Source organism: Ursus americanus, chromosome 20 (assembly GCF_024610735.1).
Source record: "Ursus americanus isolate L20-20 chromosome 20, mUrsAme1.1.p, whole genome shotgun sequence".
NCBI classification, from domain to species: Eukaryota; Metazoa; Chordata; class Mammalia; order Carnivora; family Ursidae; genus Ursus; species Ursus americanus.
Window position 1 is genome coordinate 18451608 of NC_142146.1, and position 27578 is coordinate 18479185.

The 27578-nt window shown below is 35.5% G+C and overlaps 1 protein-coding gene across 3 annotated transcripts in view; it reads left to right on the plus strand.

Annotated features, from left to right (window-relative positions):
• Positions 1 to 27289, plus strand: part of NGLY1 (N-glycanase 1) — a 56069-nt gene extending 28780 nt beyond the window's left edge. Inside the window, exons 5-12 of one of the 3 annotated variants that reach the window (XM_045791628.2) lie at positions 6692 to 6914; positions 9321 to 9442; positions 10417 to 10562; positions 12561 to 12671; positions 13958 to 14122; positions 18492 to 18677; positions 25908 to 26085; positions 26441 to 27289. In XM_045791628.2, coding sequence (XP_045647584.1) covers positions 6692 to 6914; positions 9321 to 9442; positions 10417 to 10562; positions 12561 to 12671; positions 13958 to 14122; positions 18492 to 18677; positions 25908 to 26085; positions 26441 to 26616 — 1307 coding nt within the window. In that variant the 3' untranslated portion in view covers positions 26617 to 27289. The other 2 variants (XM_045791629.2, XM_087870154.1) reach the window with 2 other exon arrangements.
• Positions 27290 to 27578: the final 289 nt, after the last annotated feature.

A 27578-nucleotide genomic window follows, 5' to 3' on the forward strand; every position in this document is an offset into this window, starting at 1 on the left:
ACCTCTGAACTCTAAGGAGCTCAAGAAAAGTCAGTGATTTGGGTTTGTTCGTTTTTTTTTGTTGTTGTAACCTTGAGACAATTCTTCATCTTCTTGGATTAACAGTTTTTTTTACTATTTATAAAATAAGAATGCTTATTATATGTGATCACAATGGCCCTGTCCACATTAAAGTACTGTGCTCCTTCAGATGATCCCTGACATAAACGCGTGTTTAACAGGTACTTACCAAAGCATGTTTTATTTGTGAGTCATTCAGCTGAGCCCCACAGGGGAGACACAGTTAGTAGTGTCCCTATTGACATTTGCCTGGCATTTTTTCCCCTCTAATTATAAAGGTAATACGTGGCTTTTTTTGTAGCAAATTTGAAAAATAGGGGTAGTTTAAGCCGTCTATAACTTCACATCAGAGTATGACTTTTGAGGTTTGTCTATATATCCTTTCACGCTTAAAATTTAAAAGCCCTATAATGGAATTTTAAGTAGGAAAGAAAGAACATTGGGTTGATAGAATGGTATTGTGAAAATCAGTAAAAGATTCAACTTTTTTTTTTTTTAAAGGTTATGAAGGATGAGTTGGCATAATAACCTGAGATGCCAGAGGACTTATTAAGGCAGGGATCAGGGATATTATTCCAAATGTAGTGAACAGCATGTATGGAGGCAGAAGAGTTACAGATTCTATATGGGGAATAATGAGTAATAAAGTCTGGCTTTAAGTGTGTAGTGTAAGGAGTGGGTAAAACAGTAGTGAGAGATCAGGTAGGCTGAAATCATATTTTGGTTGACATTGAATTTCAGGCAGAGAAATGTACACTGAATTTATCTTATACTTTTAATCTTTCCAAAAAGAACTAGCGATAAAATGGAACAAAGAATACTTCTAACAAAGTTTTGAAATAGAAAATAAGGACCAAAGAAATTAGGAGGATGCACATGTCTTAGTTGAAGGCTAACATTACAATGTACTGTATTCATTAGCAAGGAGGAAATAAAGCGATTGCTCAGGGAAGTCAACTATTCTTGATTACTTAATTCAACAGCATTAACCATCGAAGCTTTAAGCAAGTGAGTGACATCAGAGGTGTGCTTGAGGAAGATTGATCTAGCAATAACTTGTAAGATGAACAAGAATAAGAGTCCAAGGAGAGAACGGTTGAAACACAGTAGAAATAGAATTTCCACAAGAGGAATTAGGATGAACAGGGTATTGTGACAGCAGGGGAGAAAATGGATGTGAGTTATTGGGGTGATAGAATACAGACTGATTGCAGTTGATGAGTGTATTTGAAGATTTTTTTTTTTTTAATTTATTTATGTGACAGAAAGACAGCCAGTGAGAGAGGGAACACAGCAAGGGGAGTGGGAGAGGAAGAAGCAGGCTCCCAGCGGAGGAGCCCGATGTGGGACTCGATGTGGGACTCGATCCCGGATCGCCAGGATCATGCCCTGAGCCGAAGGCAGACGCTTTAACGACTGCGCTACCCAGGCGCCCCCTGATGAGTGTATTTGATGTGACAGGGCATTGTCTGTGCTTAAGGAAAATGTCAAGGAGGACTGTCCAGTTTTGAATTCAGGCAACTAGAAGATTAGAGGAGTCAATAGGAACAGGCTTTGAAGGGAAATGGTTTAAAGTACCTGCTGGCCATTATCTGGACCAGGTGAAAATGTAGGCCTAGAGTTCTGTTAAGAGGTCAAGCCTTGAAGTACACTTTAGAGTGATAGGTAAAACTGTGCAAGTAAATGAGATTTCCCAGAATGAAAAAACAAAGGGGTATTGCAAAGGTTCTATAAAACAGGGTAGTACTAGCCACATGTAGATATTCATATTTAAATTAATTTAAGTTTTAAAAAATTAAAAATCCAGTTCTTTAATTACAGTCAACACATTTTGAGTACTCATTAACCACAGTTGACTAGTGGCAACCCAGTCGAAAAGTGTGGATATGAATTATTTCCATTATTGCTGAAAGTTCTCTTGGGTGGTACTGTTCCACAAAAATAGTAGGATATTGAAAGAGTTACAGTCATAAGTGGAGGAAATTCAAATATATAGCGAAATAAGTGGTATTAAAAGCATAATGAATGGATCATTTAAGGTTAGAGTGGGCTGTTGAGTAATGGGATTTGTGACCCCAGTGGCTTAGGATTTATTTTCTCATGTAAGAAATTATTGAGGTGGGCAGTCTGATGCTAGTCGTAAGCTCTGAAACATTATCAGAGGCATAGGTTCCTTCTGTCTTTTGGCTCTGGCATACATGGTGTCCATTCTGCAGGTTACATCTCATAGTCTAAGATGGCTGCTAAAGCTCCAGCCATTATATCTGCAGACCAGGCATCAGGAAGAGGAAAGGGAGAAAAAACAAAAAGGAAACTCTGAGCCTGTTCTCTTAAAGCAGCCTTCCTTGGAATCTCACACAAAGCTTAGTCATTTGGCCTCCTTAGGCTACACGGGAGGCTGGAATCTGTACTCTTTTAGCTAATGCATTGCCATCCCTAATAAATTATAATTCTGTAAATAAAGTATTGGCAGATGGATATTGTGTGGCAACTAGCACCCTCTGCCCCAGTGACTGGCACTGAAATGATGACAAAACCTCCTTTGTCCAGGTTGTTGATTTTCTTTCATTCATTTTTTTTTTTTTTCATTTTTCTCCCCAAATTAAATCTTACTCTGGGTTTCTGAACTAGGAAAAGTGTTCTGGTCTGAAGCAGAAGTGAGGACCTGGGAAGCCTACCCACTGAGATACCTTTAGAGATAGTCAAGGCTCAGAGAAACATGATTTCATAGCTCTGGCTTGGAAGACTGAAGATTTATCATGATTGAGTGTTCCAAATACAGCCGAAACACCTTTTGTGAAGAGGAAAGAACCCTGTCATTTTGGAAAAGTGAAACAAAATATATGTTTGCCCACTAAATTGAATGTGAAGACATGGGAGGAAGAATGTTGAGTATTAAGGTGTGTCGAAGGATGAGGCTACCTGTACTGATGTTTTTACTGATTTTCTTCTCATTCCCTCTTTTGCACACTAATGTCTGTGATTTTCATAGGATGGAGTTAAGACTTACACATGTTAATTTTATCTTTGTCACTGAAAAGTTACCAGAAATCTATTGTATGGTGTTTTTGAAGATGCTAAATGTATTAATCTGAAGTCTTGAGTATAATTTTAAAATGTACTCTCCACATTCTAATATATTCTCCATACTCTGCATACTCTCACAGAATTCAGCATCTAAAAAAAACCAAAAAACAAATAAAGAATTCCACATCTAAGTCCAGCCTCCCTTTAAGCCCCCGATCTCTGAGCTTTCTGAGCTCTTATCCTCTACAGACAGGATTCCACTTGCGTTTCTCTGAGCCTTAATAAAGGATATTGCTCGATCAAGGAGCACAGACCCTCATAGTCCTACTTCTAACTGGGAGGCTGCCGGTGTATACCTGGAGTACACAGAACACAGAAGCACAAGGATGCTGTCTTCCTTTCCCTTCTTTTCCCAATTTGATAATGACTATTTGGTGAACAGTATTAATTATAGTTAATATTATGAGGCTTATTTGTTTAGTCCTTCCATCATTCATTCAGATATTTACTGAGCACCTATTGTGTGACAAACACAGCTCAAGATGTTGGGGATACAGCAGTGAACAAAACAAAATCCCTGTTGTCACGGGGTGAGACAGACTAAAAAACCCCAAGTACTCAAATATAGCAGGTTGTTAAGTGCCGGAAAGACAAGCAAGTCAGGATAACAGTAGAGAGAGTGACTAGGAAGGTTTGGTATAAGCTTCTCTGGAAAGCAGTGATTTACATTCCAGGTAGAGGGCACCATCAACTGCACAGGCTCCCCTAGGTGAGAGTGAGCTTGGCATGTTTAAAGGATGGCAGGGAGGACATTGTGCCTGTAGCAGAATGAACAAGACAGAGGTCAGAGAAGTAAAGAGGGTATATTAGTTTCCTGTGTCTGCTGTAACAAATTATCACAAACTTGGTGACCTGAAAGAACAGAAATTTATTCACTCCCAGTTCTGGAAGTCCATAATCAGTGTCACTGGGGCCACGCCTCTCTCTTCTGCTATCACATCGCCTTATCTGTATGTGTGTAAAATTTCCCTCTGCTTCCCTCTTAGAAGGATAGTGTGCATTTAGGGTCCACTGAGATAATCCAATATAATCCCCCATCTCCAAGTCCTTAACTTCATCATATCTTCAGACTGTTTTTTTTTCTTTTTTCTTTTCTTTTTTTTTTTTTTTTTTTTTTTTTGCTGTATTTGGTAACAGTTATAGAGTCCAGGGGTTAGAATGTGGGTATCTTTTGGTGGACCATTGTTCAGCCTACCAGAGGAGACCAACTGTGGTAAGGAAGAATAAGAGTAGAGACTTTGAACTGTATCCTGAGTGAGATGGAAACCTCATTGGAGGGTTTTGAGTGATATAATAATCTACCTTGCATTTTTAAAAAGATGACTATGCTTTAGGCTCTTAATGGAGAAGAAGGGTGTCAGTGCTGTATTTCTAAAGTTCATTTTTAATTAAATACAGACCTTCATATTATATGAGAAAAGCTAAACTCTCCCTGCCAGTTGGTCCTACACCTCTTCCATAGGTAACAGCTATTATCATGTGGTATGTTCCTTTTCATATCTTCTCCTATGTATTTACACCCATAAATAGTTACCTGCAAAAATAGTTCAGGTTGTGTGGTTTTACATAAAATTTATCATCCCATATATCTTCAATTTCTTGGTGTTTTTCATTTACTAACTTGTCTTAGAAATATTTTTAACCCTCCATAGTGTTCTATAGTATGCATATACCATTATTTGTACAGTTCCCTATTGATAGACATTGAGATTATTTACCATTTTTCTCTATCCTAAATGCTCCTACAGTGAGAATTCTTGTAAAGCATGCCTTGTAGTGTATATGCACAAGTGTTTCTCTGAGATATATATAAAAATGTCAAGTTTGTGTGACTTTAACACTGTAAAGGTTCCTGTCAAGCAAATTGCCTTTCAGTTTACATTAGAAGTGTCAGAGTATTTATTTCCACTTAATGAAATTATTGGACTTCTTTTATAGGCTTTGAATTTTTCTAATGGGTTTGCTAATATTCTTACCGATTTATAGAAGTTCTTTATTTTGGGTACTTTTCTTTTTTAGACATGTTACATTTTTTTTTCCTCCTGGTGTTTTGTTTAATTTCATTTAGTGTATCTTTTGAAATTCATAAGCTTTAACTTTTAATATAAGAAAGTTTTTTTCCCCATTATAGATTTCACAGTCTGCATCTTGTCTAAGAAGGCCCTTCCCTACCACAAAGTCACAAACGTATTTTTTGTAACTTCTGTTACCTTTATAGTATTCCTTCTCTCAATATAGAATTTTTGTATTATCCCCAAATCATTTATTGAACAGTCCGTCCTCTTAGAACTACTTTGAAAGGCTAACTTCATTAGATGCTATGTGTCACTTAGAAATCTTTCAGGAGTCATTCTTTTGTTTCTTCACCAATATCACAATATTTTAATTATTAGAATTTTGTAATGTGTTTTGACATGTACTAAATGAATTTATCGTATTGTTCTTAGTCAAGTTTTATGAAAAATTAATTTATAAATTTTTAATTAAGTAAATTTTTTAAATTAAATACTTTTTAAATTATAATTGTAATTGGGTTTACATTAAATTACAGATTAATTTGTAGAAAATTAACAACTTTAGAATATTGTTTCCCCATCCAGGAACATAATATATTTCTGGCCTTTATTAAATTCTCTAGTTTTTTTCTAATATAGTTTTTTTCATTTTGAACTATATCAAACAGAAATAGAGTGAGTATAGAAATAGAGTATAATGTATCAAACACCTATGACCAGCATTAAACTTTACCAGGTCTTCGCATTATGCCATATATTTCCTTCATATGTATGTTTTCTGATCTCTTCTTAATAATAAAACGTGAAAGAGATGAGAACTCCCTGTATGTGTCTCCTAGATTCTTTTCTCGTCTTGTTCTCTTCTCAGAGATACCACAGTCTTGAACATGGCCAAGAGACATCTTTTTATTTGATAAATAGATACAATTTTATGTAATATTATAGGCTATATTTACTTGCCAGGGTTGTTGAATACTGTGTAGACACTGTTGTGTTTTTAGGTGATTTGTGATGCGTATTCACAGATGGGTATAGTTGAAACACTGATAGAAAAGCTTATAGGTTGAGTTTTTAAGGTGTCTGGAATTCTATGATTTCTGCTTGGGATTTTCTGATTGTTTCTTGTTCACTTGTGTATATATACCTGATAACAAATTGAATGTAGTCCTTTTTAAATGTTTTTAAAAAATTAAACTGATTTCTTAACCTCCCTGTGTTTCAAGATCAACTACACATTGACCATAGTTCCCTAAGAGGTTGTTGTGTTCAGCTCACTTGTTAGTACGTAATGTTGGTTAGAGGTTACGGAGTGGTGAATGTCCTGCTATAAATGTGCAGTGTATTAGGTCATTGTATTTCAGCGTGGTTCACAATATGCTGACAGTTCTTTTCTTACATCATATTTGTGAAAACCTCTTAGATCTTATATTTTAATATATTTCGGCTCCATATTCAAGAATAAACTGTGTGTGCATATTTTTAGTTTTTGTCAGTTTTAGATCTTACTTGACTCTGTTTTAACTTCTCAGGTACTAATGTAAGTGATGAGGATTTTCTTCTGCTGGAGCTTTTACACTGGTTTAAGGAAGAATTTTTTCAATGGGTGAATGACATGTTGTGCAGCAAATGTGGTGGCCAGACTAAATCTAGAGGTGAATCATTATTCCCCAATGATGATGAGATGAAGTGGGGTGCAAACAGAGTAGAAGATCATTACTGTGATGCATGCCAGTTCAGCAATCGATTCCCAAGGTGGGTGTCCACTGACAGTAAAGTTAGAGTGATCTCTTAATGGAATGGTTAGAAAAGAATTTTTATTAAATGAACTCTTCAATAATTAGTAATATATTCTTCAAGGACAGAGGTCAGCAAGCTGTGGCTGGCAGCCCAGATCCAGCCCCCATCTTATCTTTATAAATAAAGTTTTATTGGACACATTTATGCTGATTTGTGTGCTTACGGTTTATAACTCTCTCTACATGACAGTGGCAGGGTTAATATTGGCAGCAGAGGCCATATGGCCTGCAAAGTCTAAAATAATTACTGCCTTTATATTGGAAAAGTTTGTTTATTCTTGCTCTGGGATATAAATTATGTGTAGTCTTAGCACATTTAATGCTGTAAATCTTGTATTATTCTTTTAATTATATAACTTTAAATTTTCTGATAACTTTAATAATAATTGATAGCACATAAAAATAACACTGGCGACATTAATAATAATACTGATAAACTGTGACAGTAAAGACAGTGCTGTACTTAAAATAATCATCAGATGGTGATACGGAAGGTAGAAGTATAGTACCATCATATTATTTTCTTTTTAACAACAGAATTTTGTTTTAATCAGGTGCCTCCCCTACCCAACCTAACATATCCTCATTATCTAAATTTTAAACTAAAGAAGTTTGAACTTTTCAATTAACTTTTTTCATCCTTTAATTCACAAGCCTCTTATCAAAATTTTTAATTGACAGTACTTACAGACATTGGCTATGTCATTGGTCAAGAAAAGATACCAAGTATTTGAAATACTTAATTTTTGGAGCTTAGGGACTCAGTTTTGTCTTAACTAGGAACCAGCTCTGTGATGTACACAATATACTATGTACAGAGTCCAATATAAATTATAATTATATAAAATTAGTTCAAGTTATTTCTTCAGTCAGCATACATTTGCACAGGCACTTTGCAAAGACTGGAAGGTAAAAAAATATATAATTAAATCTCTTTCCTCAAACTTTTCCAGGCAGTTAGATATAAACTGATAATGCAGTGTGGAGGGACACAGACTAACAAAGATATTTACTCTTTTCCTTTCTACTTGTTTGCTTGTTTAACTGTTGGCTGTTCCGTATACAGAGTTGGGATGATGAACACTATTAATTCTAGGCTAAGCTGGTGATTCAACTTGGCACAAGTAGTATGAAGAGGCATAGGATGCTCTAATTCTGCCATTATTACTTCTTCATGTAAATTTACATCTTTTTTCAATTACTTAACTACTTTAGTTACAAATTCTTTTAATTTAGCTAGTTTAAGCCATAGCACCTGCTTAAGACAGACTTGTCATTGTCGAGCCAGTTTATTCATGTAATGGTTTAAGCTCATGGCCAACATCTCTGCTGAGCTAGGGCACATTTCTTGCTTAGCTTTATCAACCAAGATCCTTCTCAACACAGTATGCAAAATTTGGTGTTCTCCAATTTTATGATAATTTTATAATTGGGGTAACTTTTACAGCATTGTTGCAAACATTTTTCAAAAAACAGCTTCCAAATTAGCAAGCACCTTTAAATAGTTAAGAAGGAAAAAAATTCTATCAAAAAGATCGTTAAAGGGATGCCTAGGTGACTCAGTCGGTAATGTGTCTGCCTTTGGCTCAGGTCACGAACCCAGGGTCTTGGGATGAGTCCTGAGTTGGGCTCCTTGCTCAGCGGAGAGCCTGCTTCTCCCTCTGCCTGCCACTCCTGCTTATGCACTGGCACGCGCGCACTCTCTCTCTCTCTCTCTCTGTCTCTCTGACAAATAAATAAAATCTTCAAAAAAAAAAAATCATTAGACAGAAAATTAGTGTTTTGAATAGAATTGATTTCAACTAAGTTTTTTTTTCAACTAAGTTTTAAAATCTTTATTGAGTAGTTTGTTAAAGTTATTTACCTTTTAAATATATGAGCTAATTATACCACTTGTTAGAGTAATACTAATGCTTTAAGCAGATTTCCTAGAGAATCTGCCTGTCCAAATCTAATCTGTCCTTCAAGGCCTGGTTCAAATACAAGCTCTCCTCCCAACCACACTCTCCCGTAACACTGAATCTGACCTATTATATAGTTTTATCGCATTCTGCCATGTGTTAGTTATTTATGTTAATTCCTTCTTCCTCTAAGGCCTGTAAACTCCTTGAAGGCTGTACTAATCATTTTTCACTAAAGCTTCTAACATAATGCCTCATATATTCTAGACTCTTTAATCATTATCTAAGAATGTGAAATGAAGCTAATATAATATTCTATGTCAACTATATTTCAGTTAAAAATAATTTTTAAAAATGTGAAATTAAAAAATATTACTGTTTAGCACAGAGGTAATATAAATTGTGTAAAATTCTTGATTTTGTCAATGAATCAAAGCTTTTTTATGGTTATTTTAAAACAGATATAATAACCCTGAGAAACTTTTGGAAACAAGATGTGGACGGTGTGGCGAGTGGGCCAATTGTTTTACACTGTGCTGCCGAGCCTTAGGGTTTGAAGCTCGCTATGTTTGGGACTACACAGGTACAAAACGTGTGAGCAGAGTAGTAGGGCTGTGCAGACTTCAGGATTGGGTTTACAGTTTGGACTCATCATTTTCTGTTACTTTCTGTCCTTGTTATTCTGAGCTTCCATTTACCTTCTATAAAATAACAATAATATCAACCTCATTAGATATCTCAAGACTTTTGTAGTACACTTACCATTTTGTCTGGTACTTTAAATATGACACTATGAACATTCTTTTATAAACAATTTACCATGACAGTTGTAATAATGCTTTTTCTATATGAATAATAACATGTAATATGCTGTAGAAATCTTCATTTTTGTAGGGATTAGTATAAAAGATGTAGTAATCCTTAATCTCAGTATACAAAAAAAAAATGTAATAAAAGCCATGTGAAATTTATATTGTCCTTATTTAGAAATGACTCGTCCCATCTACACATTTAAAAGTTGTTTCCCTTGTTCTCAGAATTTTACATGTGTTTCTGTTTTTTTAGGATAAAAATGAAACCTTCACTTAAGAATTACTGTTCTCTTGCAATCAAATAGAGAACATCAGTAACCAGAGATCCTTTGTTAGACCTCCTACTGGTTGTGGGACTTAAAGGGCAAAAGAGACTGCCGTTTCAAAAGTGGCATTAGCTCCTTTGTATTAGCAAAGATGGAGCCTGATGTTTTTGATGCTGTTCAGTATCTTCACCTTTTTAGAGATAGAGCTCACATTATTTTTAATTAAGCTTAAAACTGCATAAAGGACATATTCCAAAAACATTTTCAAGGATTTCAAAGAGACAGAAAAATTAAAACAAGTATTCTAGAGTCTTATGTGCCCCAAAATGCTCAGACCTATTAACTAAAATTTAGACTGTTACAAATTCTGATGTGATCCTTATCTTAGGAGTTTGTATATAGTTGTTGGAAATCATTCTGGTTTTATAAATTTAACTTTTATTTCTTTCCTTTCTGTTGCTCTCTTGTCTGTTGAGTAGACCATGTCTGGACAGAAGTCTATTCTCCTTCTCAGCAGCGGTGGCTGCACTGTGACGCATGTGAAGATGTCTGTGATAAGCCGCTCCTTTATGAAATAGGGTGGGGCAAGAAGCTTTCCTATGTCATTGCATTTTCTAAGGATGAGGTAAGGCATAAGCAAGAAACATTTTTTCCTAAGAATGAAATATAATTTCTTTTGGACAGCTTCTGAAGGTATAATTGACATACAATAAGCAGCTTCTATTTAAAATGTATAATTTAATAAATTTTGTCATTTGTATGCACTCATGAAATTATCTTTGAAGTCAAGATAGTGACATACTCACTATCCCTGGAAGTTTCCTTATGTCCTTTGTTATCCCTCCTTCTTGCCTCTCTCTAGGCAACCATGCATCTGCTTTCTCTCACTATAGATTAATCAGCATTTCCAGAGTTTTACATAAAATGGAATCATACAGTGTATATTCTTTTTGGTAGGCGTGGTCTGGTTTCTTTTACTCAGCATAATTATTTTGCAATTCACCCATGTTATTCTTACACATTAATAATTTATTATTTTGGGGCAAATGGGTGGCTCAGTCGGTTAAGTGCCTGCTTTCAGCTCAGGTCATGGTCTGGGATTGAGCCCCATGTCAGGCTCCCTGCTCGGCAGAGAGCTCTCTCTCCTTCTGCGTGCCAGTCCGCCTGGTTGTGCTCTCTCTCTCTCTCTGTCAAATAAATAAACAAAATCTTTAAAATAAATAAATAAATTTTTTAAAATCTTTAAAAAAATAATTTACTATTTTTATTGCTGAATATTCCATTGTATTCATGTACCATAGTTTATCCATTCACCTGTTGATGGGCATTTGGGTAGTTTCCAGCTTTTTACTATTTCAAATAAAAGCTGATGTAAACACTTATGAACAAGTCTTTATATCGCCATATGCTGTCTTTTCTCTTTGGTAAATGCCTAGAAATAGAATGTCTGGATCATATGGTAGGTGTATGTTTAACTTTTTAAGAAACTGCTGAACTCTTTTCCAAAGTCACGTGCCATTTTATATTCTCACCAGCAGTATGTGAGAGTTCCCAGTTTCTCTGTAGCCTTGCTAACACTTAGTATGATCCTCTTTTTTTTTTTTTTTTTTTTTTTTTAGTTTTAGCTCTTTTAAAAGATGTGAGGTGGTATCTCACTGTGGTTTTCATTTGCATTTCCCTGAGTATGATACTGAGTATCTTCTTACGTGCTTACTTGCCATGCATAGTCCTCTTTGCCCATCTTTTTAAATTGGGTTGTTCATTTTCTTATTGTTGAGTTTTGAGAATTCCTTATATATTCTGCATACAAGTCATTTGTCAGATAAATGCTTTGCAAAGATTTTCTCTTTGTCAGTGGTACGTCTTTTCATTCCGTCAGTGACTTTTGAAGAGACAAAATTAATAAAGTCCAGGTTATCAATTTGTTCTTTTAGGGATTGTCCTTTTTTTCTTTGTTAAATGAGGTATAATGGACATATTATATAATTGCACATGTACAAAATAATGAATGATTCAGTATTTGTATAGATGGTGAAAGGATGGATTTGCTTTTTGATGTATCTAAGAAATTTTTGCCTATCCCAACCCACAGTGATTCTACCCTGTGTTTCCTTTACAGGTTTTATACTTTCGGTTTTACATTTGGGTCTGTCATCCATTTTGAGTTAATTTTTGTATATAGTCCACTGTGTGGGTTGAAATTCATTATTTTCCATTTGGATAACAAGTTGTTCTAGCATCATTTGTTGAAAAGTTTGCCTTTTTTCCATTGAATTGTCTTTGTACCTTTGTCAAAAATTAGTTCTTTAATATAAATATAATAAAAATGGAACAAGTTTTTATTTGTTGAATTTTATGAAATCAGCTTTGTATATAAGTTTTAAAAAGCTAAATGTTCTGGAAATCTCATTTTATCAGTCTTTCCTGAAAGTGTACCTGTTAGAAAATGAATAAAAAGCATATTCTTTTTTATTTTTTTCCATAGGTTTTAAAATTTTAAACAAAGGATAGCATTTAAAAAATCTATTTAAGATTTTTTTTACATTTTAGATACATTCTAGGTAGTTAGCAAATTGAGGTTGATGGTTGTAATCTTATTAAATACTGTATCCTATAATTTGAGGTGGTTGATGTCACTTGGCGATATTCTTGTAAACATGACGAGGTAATCTCCAGAAGAACTGAAGTTAAAGAAGAATTACTTCGAGAAACTATTAATGGACTTAATAAACAGGTATGAGCATTTGGCATTTCTGAGAGGACATTTGAAGTTTTTTATATAATCAAGAGTGGCCAGTTTTTAACCCGTTGAAATTCTGAAAGTAGTAGCATTATTTTGCAAGCAAAAAAATTCTAATATGTTTAATTTTTTTTTGTTCATTGAAAATTTCGAGGACTCATTTTAAATATTACGGGTTTTTTGCGTATTCAGGTGTCATAACATCTTTTAGTGAAACAAAGCAAAGTTTAGTGAAAATCAGTGTAATACTAGACATAAAAAGTATGTTTTTATTTTTCAAAGAAATTGTGTCTTGAATATAATTACACACACTTCTCTAAGGATGGAAATTTTTGAAACAACGCACAGGAAATTGTTAACAGTGACTACTTCTGAAAAGAGGAACTGGAGTTTCAAAAAGGAAGAGTCAGTTTTTATTTTATATCCCTTTGGTAGTATTGAAATTTTTTACTATTATACATGTGTGACATTTTTTATAATTTAAACACCATGATTTTGCTTCCGGCAAACAGTTAGAATAGGGCAGACCCACTTAACCCAGTGATTGAGTTTCAAGGTGAAGTTTCTTTCGGTCTGTTTAGAATTTCACCTTCTACTGTGCAGCCCTTCAGAGATCCTAACCTGAAAATCTGGAGTGTTTACTGGAGCCTCTCACCTTGAAAGGCTTTGAACTCCAGCCTATTTACTCCACAGTACTATGATTCTTTAAAAATTCTGCTGTTTTTCAGCACATGAGCCATCATTTCATGGTTGCTTTCTCACTCTCTTTTGCTCATACCAGTTAATAATTGGCAAATGCCTGGAAGCAAAAGAGGTGGAGTATGTTCAGTTCACCACAATTCATTTCTTTCCTTAGGATCTTAGCTTCTTTAGTTGTGGTTACCTTGGTAGCTTTCTGTTGTATTTAAACAGGTGTTTGTACGTTTGTATCTGCATATAATGTTTTGCCCAGCTTTAGTCTTTTCTTGGACAGTTGGTCAGACACAAGCTAGTCTGTCGTAGCTGAAAGCAGAAGTTGCTATCTTCATTTTAAAATCTAGGACAGTAAAGGTCATGAAGAGTTGGATATGGATGTCAAATTATTTCCTTACATAAAATTTGTAAAATTATTTTAAGTTTTCTGCAGTGTCTTAGTTTCCAAATAACTATGTGTGAACAGAAAGTTGGTTACGTCTTTCAAGATCCCATTAAAATACTAATGTTTTATGTATATTCTTACTTATAGGTGAACCTTTACATTTCCCTAATCCTAATGACTTTTTTTAAAACATGAATTACAGAGGCAAATATCTTTGTCAGAAAACAGAAGAAAAGAACTTCTCCAGAGGATAATTGTGGAGCTTGTTGAATTTATATCTCCCAAAACTCCTAAACCTGGAGAACTTGGTGGAAGAATATCTGGATCAGTGGCTTGGAGAGTAGCCCGAGGTGAAATGGGTCTAGAGGTATTTAATTCATTATAGCATGATAATCTTTTCACTTTACTGTTCCCAGTACTGTGCTCTTTACTTACAGAAAAATGGCCAAGACCTTTTTTTTTTAAAGATTTCATTTTTCATTTGACAGAGAGAGAGAGAGCACAAGCAAGGGGAGCTGCAGAAGGAAGAAGCAGACTCCCCGCTGAGCAGGGAGCCCGATGCCCTGGGCTTGATCCCAGGACCCCGAGATCATGACCTGGGCCAAAGGCAGACGCTTAACCAACTGAGCCACCCAGGTGCCCCAGGCCATGACCTTTCAATGAACTTTTTAGAGTAATTATTAAAAAAACATAAACATTTGAAAGAACCAATAATTGATTGACATAGTATAGTCACATGCAGGAGTTAGCAAGGTATTTTAAAATAGGATTTTCTTTCGTAAATTTTCAGTGTAGTGTAACTGTTACTGAAGTACATACAGAAAAATGCACAAATTATAAGTGTACAGCTTAACAAATTTTCACAAATTGAGCACCCATGTAACCAACAACCAGAGTGAGACGTAGACCACCGGAATCCGAGGAATAACCGTAAGTTCCCTTCTAGTCACTTCTTCCACCACCAAGAGTAACTGGTTTCTAACATCATAAGTTAGTTTTGCCTGTTATTGTGCTTTATGTAAATGGAATTGATAGCATATGTACTCTTATAAATACATTTTTCTCTTATTATTTTGTGAAATTCAGACTTGTTGCTGCATGTTTATGGCACATTTATTCTCATTGCTATATAATATTCCATTGTATAAATGCAATTTATCCATGCCACAATTGATGGGTATTTAGGCTGTTTCTGGGTTTTGACTGTTAAAAATCGTACTGCTGTGGACGTTTATATACGTGTTTTAGGTGAATATGTATTTATGCATTTGAGTTAGATATATACCTAGGAGTGGAATTGCTAGGCTATAGAGTAGGAGTTAGGAGTATGTTCAGCCTTGGGGGATACTGCCAAGCAGCTTCCCAAAGAGGTTGTGCCAGTTTACGCTCTCACCAGCAGTGTATGCAAATTTTCCACATTGTTCCCTGTAGTTGGTATTGTCTTTTCATTTTAGCAGCTCTGGTGGTATGTAGTAATATTACATTGTGATTTTACTTCGCATTGTGGTGATGACTCATGAAGTGGAATGCCTGTTCTGTAAATATTTGGATATCCTCTTTTGGGAAATGCCTGTTCAAGTTTTTCAGAATAAGGGGCACCTGGGTGGCACAGTCGTTAAGCGTCTGCCTTTGGCTCAGGGCGTGATCCCAGCATTCTGGGATCGAGCCCCACATCAGGCTCCTCCACTAGGAGCCTGCTTCTTCCTCTCCCACTCCCCCTGCTTGTGTTCCCTCTCTCGCTGGCTGTCTCTGTCAAATAAATAAATAAATAATCTTTTTAAAAAAAAAAGTTTTTCAAAATAAGATTTTATATATTTTAGAGAACCTTTTTTACCTTTTTTCATATATATGTATGTATTTAAAAACATACATACACATATATAAATTTTATCAAGTACAGTGAGAAAAATAATAGAGTCTGGTTAATTCAGTGGATGAAAGTGTTTATTTCTTATTTATTTGTTATATCCGTCTGGTATTGGCTAGAAATTATTATTGCTGGTGTGATTCCTATTATATTGTCAAATTTATATTAAGATATTATATCTTGGTTAATGTCCCAAAATTAACGAAAAATGGAAATATGCCTATATTAGGATCTAGGTGAAAAGCATTGTGCTCTGTAATGGACATTAAGAAAGTACAGTAGACCTGTCCCTTGCCCTTAGGGAACTTAAAGTTGACCCAGTAGAAAGTATTTTATATAAATGTCTAAGAAGATATGTAATGAAAGATGCTTAGAAGGAAAATAATCCACCATGATATATCAGAATTCCAAAGAAATTAGAGTTTTATATCTACTTTTTCTAAATTTGCCATTGTTGGAACTCATTTCTCCAATAAAGGAATATGTCCAAAATGGGTGAATTATCCCCAGTAAACTTTATGTTTGCTTTTTAATTTACTTCATCTTTAGGAGGCAGTTGAAAGTGTTGGTTCAGCCATAGAATTACAAGATCTAAATTCAACAGATAATTCAAATCACTGCTGATGCAGTGCAAGTTACAAGTTTAAATCTAAATGAAGCCAGTTTAAAAGAGCTAATTTAATTCACAGCTGTGTTCAATTTAAATAAAACATCGATATTAGGTCTTCATTCTTTTTTCTTTTTATGGATGGTTGTGCTTCCTCTTGTATGGCATGTAAGTTGATTAAACTTTAAAAATATGAATTGGGTCATATGCCCAGATTGTCTTCCCTTTTGAAATTTTTTTTTTTTTAATTTCTCAGTTACTGGAGACCATTATAGCCATGGATTCAAAAAATCATTTTCCTCTTTAGAAGTAGATGTTTGTTTTAAAAGTAAATTGAATAATGAAAAATGTCAGTCCTAAAAAGTTACAGAACTGTACCTTGAAATCATTTGGGAAAAAAAAGGAAACATTGGTGATATTGTTTCCTAAAAGAAAAGTTTTATCTTAATCTTAGATTTAAAAGATTTTATGAGGGGCATCTGGCTGGCTCAGTCGAGCGTCCGACTCTTGATTTCAACTCAGGTCATGAACTCAGGGTCATGAGATCAAGCCCCACATCAGGCTTCGCACTCAGTGTTGAGTCTGCTGGTCCCTCTCCCTCTGCTCCTCCCCCCACTCGCTCGCTTTCTCTCAAATAAATAAATAAAATCTTTTAAAAAATTCTATGAGGTATTAATGTTATTCTTACTCCAGATTATTCAGTTGCATATATGATTATGTTCAGTAGCATAAATATCTTTCTTTTCCCTTTGGTAATTAGTTATCCTTTGTAAATTAGTAGATAATGCTACTTTTAAATTTTATTTCCATTTCGTTTATGTCAACACCCTAAAATATCTTTGATAAAGAAGAAAAGAACTGGGAAGTTTTGTTACATCCTTGTTTTGAACTTATCATTCATAATTATAAATCAATTTCTAAAAATAAGCTGCTTTTTTTCTTTACCGTTTTGACAGTAATATTTACAGGTTCTACTAGGGAATTATCTTTTTCATACATTTAATGTTACTACTTTAATAATGCCGACAGTGATGTCTATACACACACACTTTTTTTCTCTTTGTTTCTAAGATGCTTTATATTCTGCTTATTGATTCTTGTACATTTGAAGTTTTCATATTGTTTAATACCAGTACCCAATGTTTAACAAAAAAGCATTGCCTACTCTTTTGATTGATTAGCACGTACTGTGGCAAGACATTGACACAGACTAGAGCAGCGGTTCTCAATGGTGGGTGATTTTTGCCTTCCAGGGGATATTTGGCAATGTCTGGTAAGACAACCTGCAGTGCACAGGGCAGCTCCTGTAACAAAATACTACCATGCCCATGTCTAAAGGACAGGGGCCATTGTGTTAGTGGCACATAAAGACACACAGGATAAATATATTATCTTTCTTAAACTTTAGATTCATTCTGTGATTTCAGGATTTCTCGGGACTGATTTACATTACAACAAACATGGATTTATTTTGGGCTAGAATGCAAATTTTTCCCTAATTGTGAGGTAAAACATAACCTTTTGTAGTAATTTCACACATTGAAGATTGTTTCAAGCTATGTGTCCCAGGCACTGTCCTAGTTTAGGGTATCCGGAAAGGACATTAATGAAATGGCTTTAAGTTGAGGCCAGAAGGATGAGAATCAAGTATATGGAGAGTAGAAAGAACAGCATTCCAGCAGCAGGTGTCAAGGTCCCGAGGCAGGAACTAGCTGGACCTATTTGAGAAGCTAATGGAAGAGTAACATAAGACTGGTTAGAGAAGTAAGTAGGGAATAGATCATTTAGAGCCCTAGTAGCCTTGGTAAAGGTTTGGAATTTAAATACAGTGGAAGTCATTGGAGTGAGTTAAGCAAGAAAGTGACGTATCCCAATTTATCCCAATTTCTAGAAAATCACTTTCATTACTATGTGGAGCATGGATAGGAGAGGTAAGAGTTGATAGCTGGGAGTCAACTTTAGGAGACAATGGAGATGTTGGTGGTAGAAATGAAGAAAAAGAAAGGAATTTAGGTTGAACACAAATCACAAAAATATAAATCAGAGCTATATATAGTTAACACTTCTTATTTTCTGTTTAGTAATGGTTGGTGTTATATCCACATCCTACTAATCCTATTTAACCTATAAAATATTTTCCAAATTTTTTAATGGCACCAACTCTTCATTTTCAACTTGAAGGAATCTCTTACCACTGTACATAGCAGTTCTTCATATATAGTCTTCCATTATTTTGAAAACTAATTCTGCTTTCTTTTTAAGAGAAAAGAAACCCTGTTCATTCCCTCTGAAAATGAGAAGATTTCTAAACAGTTCCACCTTTGTTATAATATTGTGAAAGATGGTTATGTCCAAGTTTCAAATAATAATCAAACCATTTCTGGATGGGAGAATGGTGTGTGGAAAATGGAATCCATATTCAGAAAAGTTGAAACAGACTGGAACATGGTAATTTCATGCATGAAGCTGTTTAAAAACTTTGTCATTGTTTAAACAAATGTCGATTGTTTCAGTTGTGTGTGGATAATTGATATATCAAAATTACTTTTAGTAATCCTCAAACCTGTAAAAGAAAATCCTGCTCCGAGCGTTTAATCAAAAGTCCCTAAGAAATCTGTGCATTTGTATCAAGGAAGCATCTGTTTTCATCAAAGAGGCTGAACTTAATTCATGGGAAAAATAAGTGTATGACCAACTCATGACTAGTTTTTGCATGAATATATAAAATACAGCGTTATTTAATTTCTTCAGAGATACTTACTGATTACCTACTAAATGCAGGCTATTGGGGACTCTCACATTTTTTTTTTTGAAGATTTTATTTATTTATTTGACAGAGATACAAACAGCCAGCGAGAGAGGGAACACAAGCAGGGGGAGCGGGAGAGGAAGAAGCAGGCTTATAGCGGAGGAGCCTGATGTGGGGCTCGATCCCATAACGCCGGGATCACGCCCTGAGCCGAAGGCAGACGCCCAACCGCTGTGCCACCCAGGCGCCCCGGACTCTCACATTTTATCTAAAGTCCCAAGAGCTAACCATAACACACTTTCATTTCATAAGAATGTGGATGATTGAGCAGCAATATTGGTTATTTCTTCTCTGTGCCCTAAAGAATAAAGAAATGGATACTAGGACTATAGTAGTTCACTTATACCACCCTGCATTGTCGTCCCAGGTTATCTGTTACAAGTAAGAATCTTTGCCTTTAAACTGCCTTCCCTTAGATAGGCACCAAAAATGAACACAAAACTATTCACATGACCTCAATAGATCGAACCGTATTATTGATAGATTTTCATAGGAGTTAATCAGCTTATAGGGAGCTTTTAAAGTTCACTTGCCAAGATGTTTGAGTAGGAAGGGAAGTTTCTCATTTGTAAGACACACTGGCTAGATTTAAAAAGTGAGTCATGGGTTAATAACTGCTAGTGTTTATGCTTATCACTGTCCTAGGCATTAATCAGAATACAGAAGACATACAGAGATAAGATCCCTGCCTTTTTTTTCCATTCATGTTTTCGTTCTAAAATTTACCTTGGTGCTTATTTTGGTGATCTTTTTGTATTAAACCAAGAATACCTTACAATATTATTAAAATTTTAGGTTTAAGAATCTTCTTCTTGAGTTGAAGAGCATAAGTAGAGCAAGATCAATTGAAAATTTTAACATGTGTATATCTGTAATTGATTATGTAGTTGATGAGAGAGGATGAACTTCTCTGGAACACCATTCTTAGCCTAAAGATTCTTCTGAACAGAAAGCAGGATAGGAAAGACATGTTATTATCCAAGGACCAAGCTATCCTTGTGGAACTAAAGAAAGAGTATGCCTTTCTTCCTCACCGCAGTGTTAATGGAGAAACTTAATGGGGAAAATAATGACTTTCTGCAAAGATGTGGTGTGATGAGAAACAGGTCGATTCTATGGAATATTTCTTCTCCATCTCACTGTTTTGTTCATCAGCAAACATTTACTGAATGCCTATTATGTCAGGTGTTGTTCTCAGCTACATGGATCAAAAGATAGAGATAAGGTTTCTGCCCTCACAATCTAACGGGGGAAGCCGAAGCATAAACAGCCATCTTACCCACAATGCTGAGTGCTATAATAAGGATATCAACACATTGCTATGGAAACACCGAGGAGGGAGTAATTAGCTCTGGCTGTGGGAGTTGGGGAAAGCTCCGCAGAGCAGGCGACATTTGAGCTGGATGCTAAAGGATGAGTAGGTGTTCATAAAGCAAGGGAATAGTAGGGGAAAAGCATGGAGTACATGGCATGTTTTGGAGTTCTCTAAATAGACCATTGTGGCCAGAGGGTGTATTTTTATGAGTAAGATTTAAATGTAAATGAGATGCAGAGGCCATTAAATAAAAAACAGGCTCCTACTCAATTAAAGTTTATGCCTTGATATACCTGTACAAAGGGCATCACTTTTAAAAATTGAATGAATCTGTTTTGAGTTATATGAAGAAAATAATAGAATCTTAATTACACTTACAGAGTCTAATGACTCAGGAGTAATATATTGCCATCGAAACATTGAATTTTCCAGCTAAGTCAGTATTTTTAGTTTTGTATTAGCTTATTCCCAATTAGGGATTCTCTAGCTCCACGAAATAGAAGAAGCCTGTTTCCCACCACACCTTTCCTCATAACCTCCAACCTGGAATCATGACAGATCACATGCAGCCTGCCTTCAGATATTTAGAACAGATTCTTACCCTCTCAAAGAGTTAGACTCCCAGGAACATGGAGACTTACTAAATGTTACTACTTGGCAAATACACTGTTCGGTGATGTCTGATTTGGAAGGAATATAAAAAGCTGAATCAAGAAGACTAATATATTTTTTAGAAGGCAAATGATAACACCTTGATAAAAGTGTTAATAGCTTCCTAATTAGTCTTCCTGCATCTCACAGTTGTTTTCCATGCCATTAAGCCAGAAAAGCATTTTCCAAACCCTAGTCATTACTGAGTGCTCAAAGGGTAAGAAACAGCTCAGGTCTCTTCTGAGTCTGGCCTCTGCCTTCTTCTCTGGCCTTGCCTTGCACCATGCTACCCCCTTGCTCTACATTGCAGCTGCACTGCCCTTCTACCCTCTGCACAGATCCCCTTTTATTTTCCTTTGTATTAGATTCACTTATTCCTTTGCTTGGAACTCGGTGTAAGCCTCACTCCCTCTAGTCCCAGCTAACTGGATCCATTTCCCCCTTTATTCACTGTATCATGTACCTGTCCTTCATGACATTTATTTAACAAATTTGTTTAAGAATAGATTATTTGGGGGCACCTGAGTGGCGCAGCGGTTAAGCGTCTGCCTTCAGCTCAGGGCGTGATCCCGGCGTTGCGGGATCAAGTCCCACATCAGGCTCCTCCGCTATGAGCCTGCTTCTTCCTCTCCCACTCCCCCTGCTTGTGTTCCCTCTCTCGCTGGCTGTCTCTATCTCTGTCGAATAAATAAATAAAATCTTAAAAAAACAAAAAAAAAAAAGATTCTTTAAAAAAAAAAAAAAGAATAGATTATTTGTCACTGTCCTACTAGAATTGTAAACATTCTCAAAGAAAAGACTCCGTGTTTTTCTACTCACTTGTACTCTCAGTATGCCTATATCTAGCATAGTGCCTGATAAATGTTTAGTAAAGACTGCTGAATGTAAGAGTGTTTGAGTGCATATGGCATAAATTCTACACCACCCTCAGACTGTGTAGAGTGTCAGAGATACTCTATCTTCATTCAGACTATCCCTTGCATGTTCTTAAGTACTTTGCATTTTTGCAAAATATCATCTTTGTCACTTTAGCACTTTTTGGTGTATGGCATTATGTCAAGAATTGATTCATCTAGTCATTCAGTAAATGTGCATTGTCAGACACTGTGTTTGGCACTTAGGATGTAATGATAAATTGAGAGTCAAGTGTCAAGGTGAGCATAGAATAGTGAAAGAGAAAGACATGTGGACCAATTGTTTAGATTAGTGAGATAAAAAGAATATGGGTCTGTATATGACTCTAAGGGAAAGAAGACAGAAGGAAGAGCCACTACCCCTTCTTGAGTCAAAGGTGATGACCTTGCAGAAGAAGCAATACCTGAATAGGCTTTGGAGAAGGAGGCAGAGGGAGAGTTTCTCAGTGTGGAGACAAGATGTAGAAGAAGGGAGCAGAGCTATAGCACGTGCAAAAGCACTGGCATGAGAAACATCCTGTATATTCAGGGAAGAGTAGGGAATATGGGGGAGAAGAGTGGGAAATGAGACCAGAGGTGAACAGTGGTCAGGTCCCAAGGACTTTGATTACCTTACAGTTATGTAACAGGAAACCGTTAAAGATTTCAGGCAAGGGAAGGACATGATCACATTAGTCCAGAGATAATTACAGAAGCTTCAGATAGAAAAAATAAGCGCCATATAGAAAGATGTAAATACAGTGGGGACTGACAGTGATTTATGTTTGATTTCAGTGATAAAATGGAATAACCAAGAATAAGATTCATGAGCAATACCAGTTTATCAGCATTAAATTAAAATCTATTGAAATGCGGTAGTTCTGCTAGATATGTGTAGGAATGATTGACTGCAGACTGTCTGCTATACAGTAAACTTAATTAAGTTAATTTTTTTTTCACTAGAGTTAATCTTAACAGGCTAAGCAGAAGAATCATTTTAAGAGCAAAGCAAAGAACAACTTCAACAGTGCAGTACAAACCAAACCTCCAGAAAACCATAGCCGTGGACAGAACAGCCTGGCCATATAGTAATCAGAAAATCCTTACGTGAGGATCTTCTGTAGAATGTGAAAAACATAAAGCATAAAGAAGCTGACGTGCAAATTGTTCTCAGTCTTGAAAATCATGATCACAGCCTTAACCCCAAGGATAAGTTTCCATTGTGTGCATTGTTAGTGGCATAGCTTAGACCTTAAGCCATAGACAGACTGGTCTCATTCTCACCCACATGTTGTGATCTGCCTGTACTGTATGCCTTACAGTTGCCAAAGAAGGGCAGGGATGGGTCACTAGAGGGAAGGGGTGGGTGCCAGACAGATTTCAGGTCTACAGGGGATAAACTCCATGACTTCTGATTTTACTGTCCCTGCTGCTAGTGTAAGATAGCTCTTGGGGAGCCTGAGTGGCTCAGTCATTAATCGTCTGCCTTTGGCTCAGGGCGTGATCCCAGGATCCTGGGATCAAGCTCCACGTCGGGCTTCTCCGCTGGGATCCTGCTTCTTCCTCTCCCACTCCCCCTGCTTGTGTTCCCTCTCTCTCTGGCTGTCTGTCAAATAAATAAAAAATAAAAAATCTTTTAAAAATAAAAAATAAAATAAATAGAGTAAGATAGCTCTTGGTAGTCCCCGGAACTGCAGGACCAAGCACGTAGATGACACCGATGAATTAAAAAGCCGACAGCCAAAAATTTATCTAAGATAACTCAAGAAGTGAGGAATATCCAATAGTAAAAAAAAAAAAAAAAAGGTTTTCTTTTCTCTAGACCAAACAATTGAATATTTGGAAGCTTATAAAGTATTTTGTCTCTCCTAAATAAATTATAATTACTGGTTCTGTTGCTATTACATACACAAAGGACTACAATTGGGGTTTATATAAATCTTACTGTTTTGGCACATTTCAGTTATCAAATTGAGTGTACATATTCTTAATAACTTCCACCTCTAAAAATGTTGAGTTAAAATTAGTTGGTTAAAATGGTACAGACAATATAGTGTGAGAAAAAGATGACATGAATTTTCAATATCAGTAGAGTCTGCTTTATTTCCATATACTGTTTTTTTAGCCTGAGAGACCTTTTATTTGCTCACAGTGTGTTTGAATGTTTATTTAAGAATTCCGTGATGAATTCTATCCTGTCCTTTAACTTTTTAGACTCTTAAAAGCTGATGCCTTTACGACTGAAAAATGTAAATTTTAGAACAAGCAATTCTCTCAGACATGTTCAACAGCTATTATAAACCTTTTGACAGTTAAAACCACAGTTGTGGCCCAAACCCACATGGTATAATTAAGACAATTCTGGGGGTGAACTAGGAATTTGAAACTAACCTGACTTCAATCTGTCATATTTTATGCCCACACTTTTGGGGGGAGGGGATCATTTGAAACTACTGAGCTGTAAGAAGACATAAGACATAAAGTATATACTGAGACATAAATGTGAATGTATTTGTCTTAAGATTACTTTTCCCTAGTCTTTTAGTTTCTTCCAGCCACCTTTCTTCCAATAACCCTACTGTTTGGCTCATCTTTTTCCAGTTAATCCCCTTTACTAGCCACACCTTTGAAGTAGTAATGAAGTTACAGGTAATCCCTAGATGGCCAGTAGTTTAGTATAGATGGAACCAGTGACTCCCAGGGAGCACGTGGTCATTAGAGGAGGTTACAGTGAGGTTGTCCTAAACTTGAGTGGAGCAGTCACCACTTCCAAACATCGAGGTGTGCCATCCAGTGCAATCTAGTCTAAAGAGTTCAAATCATTTTCCTTGGGGAGTGATTGTTTTTAGTTGTTGATAACCTCCAACTCACTGATTGTGAAAACTTTCCAATTAAATTAGCTGACATATTTAACCTGGAAGAAAAACTATAGGTTGTGAAATAGAATATCAACAGAATGCTAGCAGCGATTGATTTTTTACTTGATGACTAAAAACAGGAGTAGGACATCTCCATGGCAGTTGTGTTACATGGCACTTCTGTTTGTCCCAATAAGTAAGATAGAGGTTTCTAAAAGAATATGTTTGTATGCAAACTTTTAATACTTAAACACTATTTATTAAACCCATATGAATCCAGAGCCTGTGCCCGCAGAAACTTATGATTTGGTTAAGATCATACTAAGTACACCTGAAATAAAAGTTACATTTGGATAAATGAGGAAAGGGTTTTTTTGAGACTTCTTTCAAAGAAACGCATGAGTTATTGCGTGAGTTTGAGCATCAGGGATAAGTGATTAAAGAGTCAGATTCGTAGGGGTTTGAGTGTGGGTGAATGGAGTTACCTGTGAAAGACAAGGCTGTGAATGTCAGTGTTCACGTCCACATCTTCAAGAATGTAGATGAAACTATGAGAGGAGCTGCTCTGGAAGCAGCCAGTAAACTTGGATGCCTTAAGTAGTGTACATTTAAAGTGGTAAGGGTCACTGATAATGAAGGAATGGGAGCATACTATTTAGAGAGGCAGCATGAATACTACATTTTAAACCATTACTTAACAATGACTGAGTTTTCTTAGAGTAGATAGCCCATCTCAGCTCTAGGAAACCTTATCTGAAAATCCAGACTTAAAAAAGAAGATAAAGAATAATTACATTTAAAAGAATTCTTCATTTTCAGCAGGACTCATCATAAAGTTCATATTAAATAGCTGGACTTCGCTAATTTAAAAGAAAATATGATTTACCGAAATTTGGTTAGCATGTACCCCTTAGGGCTGTACTTATCGGGGCACCTGTATCCAAGTATCTTTCTTCCAGAGCAAAATACGCTATAGGAAAAATTGCTGATAAAAATGCAGAATGTTAACAGGGAAAACCTTCTCAATGGGAAAGAAATTAGGTTTTTAATAATCATTTGTATATAGTACCGTATGATAGTAAGACTTTGATTATATGTGTTTTCTACATTATTTTATTATTGATAATTCTTTGTTCTCCTCCTCCTTTGTAGGTATATTTAGCCCGAAGGGAAGGATCATCTTACGCTTATATTTCCTGGAAGTTTGAGTGTGGGTCAGTTGGCCTAAAAATAGATAGCATTTCTATTAGAACAAGTAGTCAAACCTTTCAAACTGGAACAATACAGTGGAAATTGCGATCTGAAACAGCCCAAGTAGAACTGTCAGGCGGTAAGCATTAGACTGGAGAATTAATCATGACGTGTACATATAACACTCTAAAGAATAATTGTACTTATTTGAGCTTTTCATACCCAAGAGTCATTCATACTACTGCAGAAAAAAAATAAAACTTGTATAACCTCATTCTGATAGAACTGTTTATGTTTTTTATTGTGAAACATAAATGGATGAAGAAAAATCATTGTTTCAAAGGACATATTTCCTCCATAAGGAATAATTTGTATTTATTTTTTCAAGGGTTGATTTTACCTACAGGTTAGGTATATAATATGTATTCCAAAACTATTTCTTTATGTTAAGTTACTAAAAGCAAAGTGTTAATTTTTTTTTTCCCCTCCAACAGACAAAACTCTTCGCTCTTATCATGATTTTTCTGGTGCCACTGAAGTTATTTTGGAAGCAGAATTAAGCAGAGGAGATGGTGGTGTTGCTTGGCAACATACCCAGCTGTTTAGACAAAGCTTAAATGACCATGAAGAAAATTGTTTGGAGATAATTATAAAATTCAGTGACCTTTGAGAACCTGAACATTATAGAAAAGCTGGCAATAATCAAGGACTTACCATGTTCTAAAGTAGTCTGTTGGTTCATTGCATGCTTAGTTGGCAAATTACTACCCTCTGCTAGCATATTTCTTTTGCTGGCTATCCATCATGTACCCCTCATGAAAATATATCTTTATACTATGGACCATAATGAAACCTTGAATTAAAAGCTCCCTTCCATATGTGACTGTAATTTGAAGTCAAGTCTTATTGCCTCAATATGAGATTTTAATCTAAAAATTGTAAGTATAGTTTTAAAAGTAAAATGAAGGTATTCATGATGAAATGCTATTCATGATTATGATATAATCTTAAGCTAATAGTAATATGACGTTTTTGATCAGCCATTAATTTCTTCATAAGTAATTAGATTTCCTAATATTTTTAATTTTTAATAAATGTGAAAGTATAGTATGTCATAAGTTATGCATGAACATTTTTATGATTGTAAATACATAGGCATTTAAGAAATAAAATGAATTATTTTGCCTTATATCATTTTAGTGTTTACTTTGGCTAAATAAGAATCTTTAATAAGTATGCTAAACATTGAAAACTGTTGGAATAGATGAGAGTTATGAAAACATTTAACAGAATGCGTATGTTCAGAAATACATTATAAATCCATGTGTGGACGTTTCAGAATATGCTTTACTTTTGAGTTTACTTTTGAGTATTTCTATCTACCTCATTGAATGAAAATCTGTTCTTGTCTTTGAAACTGTGTAACTAGATTCTACAGTGTATGCTAACCAAGAGTTTTTGGTGTGTCCATATAACCTGTCCAGTTGAATTTAGTGAACATTGATTAAGCGTTCGTGTGCAGGCATTGTGATAGCACCAAAGGAGGCAGAGGTGAGGACACAGCTCCTGTACTCTCACTGGCTTTGTGATGTTCTGCAAAGTGAGTTCTCAACTCTTCATACAAGAAAAGTA